The 11,183-nt window shown below is 39.1% G+C and overlaps 1 protein-coding gene across 1 annotated transcript; it reads right to left on the bottom strand.

Moving 5' to 3' along the window:
• Nucleotides 1-2,259: 2,259 nt before the first annotated feature.
• LOC121986402 (F-box/kelch-repeat protein At3g61590-like) lies at nt 2,260-4,205 on the bottom strand. Its single transcript, XM_042540340.1, has one exon. It carries the CDS (start codon nt 3,774-3,776, stop codon nt 2,577-2,579), a length of 1,200 nt encoding a protein of 399 aa, XP_042396274.1. The 5' UTR covers nt 3,777-4,205; the 3' UTR covers nt 2,260-2,576.
• Between the last annotated feature and the right edge of the window lie 6,978 nt (nt 4,206-11,183).

Here is an 11,183-nt window from a genome sequence, read left to right as displayed (position 1 = left end):
TCAGCAAGTTACTTTTTACCATATTATGAAGCGCTACGATTAGACTCTAGATTTACTTGATCACTGAATTAGAGGAAAAGACCGTCTACTTTCTTGAGTCCGGACATATGTATTATAAAAAAACATACTTCTGTTGTCAATGGAACATCAAGACTGCTGACAAATGGTTGATTCTCTTGACAAATGACACACACTGTGATCAAGCGCATTTGGAGGCACTAGACTACATCAAGGTTTAATTCATCAAACGCAACAGGTCTGGCCATTCGATTCCAAGGGTGTAATCCATCGATATATTTTTTTTCGTATGGAGATGCTTAATTTACGTCCAAACAGAGTTGAAGTAGTCCATAATAAGAAGGTTTTTAGTTGGTAGTAAAAAATGAAATTGTCACCTTGATGGTCCTTCAAAAGTGGCCCTCAACTGTCTTAAAGAAATAAATCACGTGTAATTTCACCCAGCAACAACAACACATGCAAAAAGGAGTTAAAACAACCAATAAGATATTTTGTATCCGTTGAAAATCAATCTTAAATCTATCGGTAGCAACACTCCCTAGTGTTGTAAACGAGTTAAGCTTTGGAATGTTCAAGTATGTTTGATAAGGTAACCGAGCAAGTCAAGTCGAGCTTAAAATGAACTAAACTTTTGAAATAATTGTTCAAGCTTAGCTTAATTTATTTTATATGAGCTTGAACTTGTTTAAAATTTGATTCAAATTTGATTCGTTTAGATATTATTGAACTTTCAATTCAAACTTGTTTGATTATTTTAAATATTTAGTTGTTTAATTGGTTAATTCAAACTTAGTTGTTTATTTTATTTTATAATTTATTTAACATATTGATAAGAGTTTTTATTAATAAATATGATTCGTGAACATTGTTCACGAATGTTGTTTATGAATATTATTCATAAACGTTGTTCACGAACGTTAATGAGCTGAACACATATGTATTCAAACTTATTTATTTAATTTAACGAACTGTTTAAATTTATTATTTAATTAATCTTGTGTATATTGAACGAACATAAACAAACTCTTACCAAGTCGAATACTAAATTTGTTAACAAATACTTGATTCATTTACCATCCTAAACACCCCTACATGCATCCGTCCGTGAAAGCAACAAGAAGGTTATCGGTGTTGAAGGTTATAACCAGTTTTCAAAAAAAGTTGCAGCAGAATTCAGCTGAAAAGAAAATTGCAGAACAAAAAAGGAAAAGAAAGACATGTTCATCCTTTGAATTGTATTGATGGCAATCTGCAGGTACATCACTGGCCTGAGGTTGGGTTGGGGGAACGAATGGCAGTTGACATGCCTTGACCAACAAAATGTTCTCAAAATCCAAACAAATTGATCTATTGAATCGTACAACTCCAATTCATGCATTTGTATACAAAATCTAAATTCAATCAAGTTTGTCCCTATTAAATGTAGATCCGTTACATTAACAGTCCCTCTAATGCCGACTCCACGGATATAAGAGGTACATGTAAATACACAAATGTCAAACGTATGGTGGGATAAATCTCAGGTCATCAGTTCTTGAGAATCGACCTTTGACCATTACATTAGAGATACCATGCGCCTATTGTATGTATCAAGTTTGTCCCTACTAAACTATCTGATCATAAGAAACCTTGATCATATAGGATATAGCCAACTTCTGCTCTACTTGAGGCTGTGAGTCATGGCAACCTTCCATTTGAGACCAAATAGATACCACACTAATAGTTCAACCAAATCCTCTTGTGTGCATCTTGGACTAGATCCGGCACTAGCTATCCTATATAGACTTTCTTCTTTTCGGGAATCTTCTCAAAACCACAAGCTAAAACCTTCCCAGTGATCCATCCTTTCAAGAAATCGGTATTTAGTTCTTCTTTTTAGCTCTGAAGCAACACGAGAGATCTCAAGTACAGACAAGGCTTGCAATCTTTCTAGGCATGAAGCAGAAACCTGAAAAGAACTACTGCCAACTTTATTTATTAAATTGAAAGTATGCTTCCCAAACGACAAGCCTAGGTGCTCACATATTGTCCAAGTTATCCATCTTTATCAACTAAGCAGTAGATACTATGCAGAGTACCTGGGCTCCTGTTATCTGCCATCATCTTAAGATAGGGAAAAAGATATTCAAAGAAGGAACAAGTACGCTCAGCTTTTTCTTCTCCATAATTCAGCTAATTAATGCACAATTTGCAGATTTACAGATGTACAGGAGAGGGCCAAAGTTAGAGGAGCATGAACTGTAAACATAAAAAGCTTAAAGCAAACTGAAACCTGACAGTGCATGCCAAGATTTTACAGGCACAGTAGAATTGTTTTATCATCTAGCATTTGATGAAACAAACTTATGTAAGTGCATCAGTAGGATTTGAATTTTGATCATAAACAAAGATTTGCTGGGAAAGTTGGTCCAAAAAATTAGCACGAAAGCAATTGTAAAATGGTCATCTTCAATAGAACTGACTGATTGCATTTTCAATTTCTTTTCATTGGATTGAAGAACGAAATGGTAAGAACACAAACTTTCTTTGGCATATGAAGCAAAACCATGAACAAGGCATCAGGGAGTGATCTCAAGCCTAGGTTCAAAGCAAAAACCAGTGAACACCTGCAAAGGAAACCTCTTAGTCAAAGGGGATTTCACTGACCATTTCCACATCTTCAAGCTCACGTCGAAGGTTAGCAACGCCGGCGATCCGAAGCTTTGTATGTAAATAAGGTCATCGGCGCCGCTACTAGTGAAGACGTCATCGAATTCCCCGAACCCCTGGAAGAACTTGTGGGGCATTCTTGCAATTTCGCGCCATTCCTTCTGGTGAAGTTCCCAGATGCCTATCCCCTTGATGATGCCCGGCCTGCCATGCTTCCCTATGCCACCAACCATGACCAGCCTATCCTGGAGATTCATTAACCTTCCACAGGTGAGGGAAAAAGGAACCGGCACGGCCATTCGCATGATCGAAGCGGGCGAAGACCGCACCAAAAGGTCGTAGATGACAAGGCAATGCTTGGGCTCGTCATTTCCTCGAACACCTGTAGAGTATATTAGAAAGTACAGAATTCCATTACAGATCACACACTCATCCCCTGCTCTCCACCCTGCGATCACTTCCCTGAGGGTGGTCACCCACGTTTCAGTCTCAGACTCGTAAATGTGGATCGAGAAGTCCCATTGGTAGAAATCCTGGGGCACCTGCTTGCACTTAGCCACCGCCACCATGTAGCCGTTCGACCACCGATCGACGGCCACGGCAAGTGCGCTGTAGTCGGGGGACTCCCCGCCAGGGGCGTCCGGCAGACGCTTCCGGTCCTTGGCGACCGGATTGCAAATAAAGATCTTGCTTTGGCTCTCGCGGTCCATCAAGCAGACCAAGCCACGTGAGGAGGAGCTGGACCAGTTGCTCCGCTCGGCGCAGGGGAAGTCGAAGCAGTACCACTTGCGGAGGCTTGGGTCGTAGGCGTATCCGGCGGCGCGGTGGTCGCTTCCGGTGCACATGAAGTACCAGGGCTTCTGCGGCGACGTGGAGCACCGTCCGGAGCGCACCGCCTCACGCCACCGCTTGCAGACGGAGCTCGACCGGATTATGCTCACGATCGGCAACAAGGAGAGGACTTTCTCCAGTAAATCATCGGGCAGAATGGCGTCCAAGCAGATCGATGCTCCTCCGCCTTTGCAATCGCCGTCCTCTTGATTAGATTTGGCCGCCTCGATGGAGAGGAAGGCAGGGGAATAGCGTTCCGGCTTCGCCTCCCCTTCCATGAACTAAACCAGAGCAGATATACGAAGCTGAATCAGGAAGAACTAGTATCAAAATCCAAGCTTTTGCGCTCGTAATGCTTCGTCTGTGACTCAAAAATCTGATCCAGCTTTTGCCCATCTACCATGACTTCAGATTTTAGGATGGAATAGCGAGAAATATGGCGTCCAAAAGAAGCGAGAAGGACGGGGATGGTGGGAGGGGAGGTGGGATTTGGTTTGTAGCAGTGAATATATAGCTGCGAAGGGTTTGGGCTGACCTGAGGAAATGATGATGGCTACCGCTTCGAGCTTTGGACCGTCCATGGTTTTACGCCATGTCGAGGATGTGAAGGGGAGAGAGAGAGAGGAGCAGAGAAGAGCGAAGGGCCAAAGGATTTGCTACAAAACAGAGAGCGATCCGAAAATGAGTGCCTTTGTCTTCGCTTCACCTTCTACAAGCCTACTACATCTACACATAGATTATAAAGAGAGGGAACAAGTGGGTGTAGCGATCGGATTGGGTGGGTTGCTTATTTCATTGGTAGAGAGGCAAGCGGGCCCACGTCTTTACCGTACAACTACAACTTATTTAAAAACAATAAAAAATATTTTTGGGTAACCAAAAAATAATTTACCTCGGTATTTTAATTTATTTTATCATTTCCCTCTAATTGCATCAAATATTGTGTTTTATCCTATAATTTATAAAAAGAAACAAAATCTAAGTACATTAAGTTTATTTATCTAAGTAAAATATAATGTTATACCTCTTACACGAATTTATAATTTATAATATATAATAACTAATTAATCATGAAAATAACCTTTCAATATGAAATATAAAACTGCTATATTAATAGATCCCGATCCTCAAAAGACAAACGACACTTATTTTTGGATGGCTCTCGGTTTTATAGCAAATCCTTTGGCCCTTCCTCTCTTCTCTTCTCTGATCTTTTATAAAATTATAGTCCGATCCTTTTTCGAAATCTGGCAATGGAAATTTGTGCAATTGTGCTCCTAAGTGTCCTAATAAATCGTTAGATTTGTTGAGACTCATTAATGTTAGTGGTCCTTTAATCTCACGGATAGTTGTATCATTGTATGCAAATAATTTGTGGTGAAATAAATAACACACTAACTAACCTAAATGATGGATTTAAAAGTGATTAAAATCTTTAATAATTTGATTTTACTCATTATTGTAATTTATTTTATTTAAATAAAGTGATTATTAATAAATTGTGTTGTTGTCATGTAGTCACTGTATAAAAACCAACATGCAACCTTAAGCATTAAAATGTTTGAAAAATCATAATATTTACATGCTTAATAAAATTAAATATAAAAATATAAAGAGTTAGACTCTAATATTATATATTGGCTTGATATTCTTCAGGCTCGATTTCAATAATAACCTCATTACTTCTCGTGTGAAACACTTCTAAATCTATTAGAAAAGTACCATAGATTTTCTATTATTTGCCAACTTGCTTCTTTTTGTGTTGCTTGCTTCAATGAATTAAGTATTCAAGTTGTGATATGAGACGTTTAACTACTTGATAAGGATGTTATTTCTTTGTCATACTAAGCACACATGATAGCTTGCCCTCTAGTAGGGTCATCTTTGTTTTCTTGAATAGGTTTGAAAATATTCAGAGGAAGATAAGAATATAAGATGAATATTAGTGTTGAGAAAAATGCCTATTTTTTTTTTCACATTCTTGATAATTTGAATAGCTACTAAGACAAAGTATTGGTAATAATACCCTTGAATAATATTCCAAGTTGAAACTTGAAGAGCCTTTTACTTTTATCAATCCTTTGTTTATATATATATATAAAATGTATATCAAGTGTTCGAGAGTGCAATAATCGAATACTAGAAATTATTCATGACTGACAAAGTGTCCGAGCAGAATACAAAATACATTTTCAATGTATGATACATATAAATCTACACATTCCTATAGATTTTCTAACTGTCCAATTGTGCCCTAAAAATACTATTATTTTTAGTCCTCTATACAAAATATATCAAGAAAATAAAGTTAGATGTCTTGCCTTAGTCAATAGTCATCCATCTCTATAAAAACACTCGAAGACTCACAACATCCGTCGATAGATAGACATCTTCTATTCCATATGTAATCAATCTTTGATCCCCCTTCATAGCTCTATAATACCTGGGTATCTATAAAATACAAAAGGTGCAGTGCCCAGATAATTCCGTTTGTCTTTCATGGGAAGATGTCTCTATTCCATTCTAGCATCCACTGTATAACAAGGTTTAATATAGGGCTTGCACATCGTACACACTCACGACTTCTTAGGACTGGAATGCTAAAGAAGTCATAGGTCATGACCACTCTTCCATCCTGCTCAAACCAACCCACCATCTTCTGATCGGCATAGTTGAGATGAGGAGAATCTAAAATGATATCTAGTCGTCTTAATTTGGCGATATGATGATTGAAATATATAGCTTTGGATCAAATAGCTTAAAGAGATTACTCCAAAATCTTTCTGTGAATCATGAGTCTGTCTAACTCACAATGGTCTCTTCCAATGTTTCACCACATGTTTTTAAAAAAAGTGGTGAGCTCTTCTCCCAAATTTCACATGTTGATGTAGAAAATATGTCAGTTACTAAATAATCCCAGTAAGATTTGGATATTTGATAAATTTATAAAAAAAATTTAAATTATGCTTCTAAATTTAATGGATTCAATGTGAATATTAACTTCCTTCCCATGACATTCCATCCATCTTCTCAAATTGAAGGAGCTTGCCATGCAAACTCTTGGGACACGTAGAGAGATAGAGGGAGAGATGAATAGTTGTTTTTGTTTCATTGATGATTTATTGTAGTGGAAACTTAAAGCTGTTGGACCCCGTGGGTGTTTTGATGTGATCAACCAAGTTGGTTAGGTCCTGCGTTTTGTCTGATCCCTGTGTCTGAGTGTGCAGGAGCTTAGGAGCACAGGAAGTTGAACGGAAGACGCAGCTAGCGAGAAGGACGACACGGGAAGGGAGCCGACGGGCTCGGTGCGTCCGAAGGGCGAGAGAGTTACGGAAAAGTACTACGGTGGAGCGAGAAGAATGTGCGCGGCGTTCGAGGGACGAGAAGCCGGACGGAAGCCTGCTCGAGGAAGGCCGAAAATTGGGTTCGGGTGAGCCCTATTTCGGTTGGCCGGAATCACCCAAAAGACCGAAACTACGGAAGACGATGGAAGACGAAGCAAAGGAGCTGAAAAGGCATCTCAAGATGCCTTCATCATGCTTGAAGGCGCCTTCAACTTGAAGGCGCCTTCAAGGCTTGTTTAAGGCGCCTTGAGTCTGGTCAAATCGACCGTTTGGCTTCGGATAGAGTTCTATCAGAACACTTGCTTGGAGGCGCCTTGGACCATTGTTGGAGGCGCCTTGGAGCTTCGGGATAAACTTTCCAGGGGCTATAAAAGGACCCCTGGACCTAGGAATTCATCATTCATTCAAGCTTTCAATTCCTAGCAACTTGTGAGTTCATTAAGTGTGTAAAAAAGCTTCTCCGCCTATAGTGAAGGAGACTCTTCTAGTGCGATCTGTTGGAGTGTATACTGAAAGCCTAAGCTTTTGTAAACATTTGTTTTGAATAAAGAATCACATTTGGTCAAATTATCTATATTTGTTTGTAGTTGTTCATATAATTTATATTATAGATAACATAGTATGTGGTGTCACATGCAGAAGATGATGTTATCAGTACCTTATAAATTATAAACAGTTGCTCACGACTAAAATGGAAAGGAACAAACCATTAGAAGGTCGTAGTGTAATTAGGTATTAGTTTATCTTGACTATATAATTACACTAGTACACTCAGAGTGTATTGAGTAGGACCATTTGAGGTCGTTTCTTTTATATTGACTTTATAAAGGAACAAAGACCTCAGTTATTATGGAAGTGTGTGCTCTTAATCCTAATATAATAACAAGCACATATATTTGATATTTATTTCTTTAATTTATCAATGGGTGAGATTTAGTTCGATGAATCAATAAACCCGATAAGTTGGGAAATGGTATCACTTATAGTGTGTGTTGTTGATTATAGAAGGAAACTGTGTCCTAGAGATACTAGGTTGATAATGTCCCCAAGAGGAGCTCATAAGGATTGTCATGTTAAACCCTGCAGGTGGACTTAGTCCGACATGACGATAAGGTTGAGTGGTACTACTCTTGGACTTAGATATTAATTAAATGAGTTGTCAGTAACTCACCTAATTAATGGACATTTGATATCTTAAACACAGGGAGACTAACACACTCATAATAAGAAGGAGCCCAAAAATGTAATTTGGGATTGGTGCGGTAGTTCAATGATAGTTCTCTAGTGGAATGAATTATCATTGATAAAATTAAGTTGTGTGTTCGGGGCGAACACGGGATGCTTAATTTTATCGGGAGACCAAAACCAATTCCTCCTCTCGGTCCCTATCGTAGCCTCTTTATACCCACCTATAACCACCTTCTATACCCACCCAATAGGGGCCAGCCAAGCTAGCTTGGGAAACAAGCTAGGGCCGGCCTAGGTATAAGATTGGGTGGCCGACCCTAGCTTGAACCCAAGCTAGTGGGGCCGACCAAAATAAATTAAAAAGAATTTTAATTTTAATTTTTATTATGTGGAAGAAATAATTTATTAAAGAGAATTAAAATTAAATTATCTCTCTTGTAAAATTTACAAAAGATTAAAGGAAGAGATTAGACCTCTTTCCTTATTTGTAGATTGGTGAGATATTTTATTTTCTCTTTAAAAATTATTCACATGTTGATAAAATTAAAATTATAGAAATTTCTTTTATTAACCATGTAGAGATTTTTAAAAAGAAATTTTATTTTTTAAAATTTCCGGAAACAAATTAGGAAGTTTTAATTGTTGATTGAAACTTGTCCAATTTGTTCTCCAATGATGTGGCCGGCCAATGTAGATTTAATTGGGAAATTTTATTTTATTTTTCTCAATTAAATCATGTCAAGGAAATTGAGGAAATTTTATTGTAATTAAATTTCCTAATTTGCCTAGGCCAAGGAATATAAAAGAAGGGGTGAGGGTGCCTTCATGAGATACAACATCTATTATTTCTCTCCCTCTTTTGTTCCTTGGTGTGGCCGACCATCCTCTCCCTCTTTTCCTCTTGTGGTGGCCGAATCTCCCTCTTCTATTGGAGCTCTTGTGGTGGCCGGATACTACTCGGAGAAGAAGAAGAAGAAGGAGAGAAAGCTAGCATCTCTTGGAGCTTGGTTAGTGTTTTAATTTTCTTCCTTGGTGAAGCTTTTCCTTTGTGGCCGAACCTAGCTAGGAGGAGAAGGTGGTTGGTGGTTTCTCATCTCGGAAGATCGTTGCCCACACAACGTCCGAGGTTAGAAGAGGAATACGGTAGAAGATCAAGAGGTTTTTCTACAAGGCATATCTAGTAATTTTTCTTTCCGCATCATGCTAGTTATTTATGGAAATAATACCAAATACAAGAGGCTTACGTTCTAGAATTTCAAATATGTTTTCCGATGTTGTGTTCTTTTGTTTTTTCTTTTCCTTGTGATTTGATTGTTCTCTTTGGTTAACCTAAAGTTATTTTAGGAAATTAAATATTAGATTTCTATAAAAGGTTTTGTCTAGTCGGTGGTGGTTGCTCCCATATCCAAGAAGGTCATGTGCCTCGCCACGTCAGTACTGGGAACCAATTATGGACATTAATATTTAATGGAATTAATAACTTAAGGAGACTTGGATCGAACGTGTTAAGTTCCGCAGGAGATTCAAGTCAAAACCTAAAAGAACAAATAGATTAAGTTTTGGATCAAACGTGTTAAGTTCCGCAGGCGATCCAAAATTTAATTTAAAAGAACACATGGTAGCTAGGAAAAGGTTCAGACCTTTGTACAAAATTTTTGTACAGTGGAACCTATAGGTTTTCCGAGTAGCAACCAACACGATCTTCGATTGTCCTGGATTAACAACCTCCTTGGTTGTAACCAGGTTAAACCTCGGTCTCCCGTTTTATTTCTGTCTTTTTATATAGTTGCTAGTTATTTTTACTGCTGATTTTATTTCTGAGTTGAAATCCGAGGAGGGTATAATTTATTTTTGATTTCAGAAGCAATTCACCCCCCTCTTGCCGGCCTACGTTGCACCTACAGTTGGTATCAGAGCCTGATCGCCTCAGAAGGACTAACCGCCAACTGAAGCACTACGATCAAGATGATGGCCGGAGCGAACATCCATCCCCCGAAGTTCGACGGAGACTTCGCCACATGGAAACGCAAAATGGAGGTATTTTTTAAAATGGATTTTGATATTCTTATTACAATGAAATATGATTTTGCAGCGCCGAAAGACAAAGAAGAAAACACATGGAGCAAGAAGGATCAAGCCGATTTCGTCGCCAACGGAAAGGCAGAGTTCCACCTGCTCAGTGTGCTGCCACCACAAGAGGTAAGTCAAATTGGAAGCTATGACTCCGCGAAAGATCTTTAGGAGAAATTCCTGGAGCTTCACGAAGGTACCTCCGAAGCAAAGCTGGCGCAACGCGACATCCTCCGGACCCAGTTGACGAACCTCCAGATGAACCAAGGCGAGAAGGTAGCGCAACTCCAAGCGAGGATCAAAGAGCTGATCACTCAACTCACCAACCTTGGAGAAGAAGTAACGAACCGGGACTCAATTCGATACGCGCTCAACGCCTTCCCGAGAACTTCCGAGTGGGCCTCCTTAGTAGATGCTTACTGCATCTCTAAGGATCTCGAGGCAAGTACATTGGAGCAATTGTTTTCAACCTTCGAACTTCACGAATCTCGACTTGCAGAAAATCTAGTAGAGAAGTCGAACCTCAACATTGCCCTACAAGCCGAAGAGGACGATCCTGACTCTGAAGCGACAATTGACGAAAACGAAGCTGCATTAATGGTAAGACGTTTTAATAAGTTTTTTAAATCTAACAAATTTAGATCGCAGTCAAGTAAACATCGTCAAAAGAGAAGGACAGTCCGTTGCTACAACTGCAACGAAGAAGGGCACATCAAGGAGGACTGCCCAAAATTGAAGAGCAAACAGAAGGATAAGGAAAGGAGCAAGAAGCCAGCTCGAACCAAACACAACCTAAAGGCCACGTGGGATGATTCGTCATCCTCCGAATCGGAAGTCGAAGAATTCTCGGGACTAGCACTGATGGCCAACAATCAGCTAGAAGAAACGTCCAGCTCAGATATGAGCATCGACGAAGGGGGAGGAACGTCAGAAGAGGAAAGTTGCAGTGAAGGGGGAGCATCACTGAGTCAGGTAAGTAAGGTACGCAATCTAACCCCGACTCAGTCCTTTAAATTTATAAAAGCACTTTCTAAAGAGTTAGATAAATTTGAAAAGGAAAATGAAATTTCGAAATTAGAAAAT

The sequence above is a fragment of the Zingiber officinale genome, chromosome 1B, assembly GCF_018446385.1.
Source record: "Zingiber officinale cultivar Zhangliang chromosome 1B, Zo_v1.1, whole genome shotgun sequence".
NCBI lineage: Eukaryota > Viridiplantae > Streptophyta > Magnoliopsida > Zingiberales > Zingiberaceae > Zingiber > Zingiber officinale.
This window is presented reverse-complemented; position numbering and strand designations above follow the sequence as displayed.

Bases quoted from the DNA above. Each gene is read 5' to 3' on its own strand.
- LOC121986402 (XM_042540340.1), bottom strand. From the start codon at position 3,776: ATGGAAGGGGAGGCGAAGCCGGAACGCTATTCCCCTGCCTTCCTCTCC.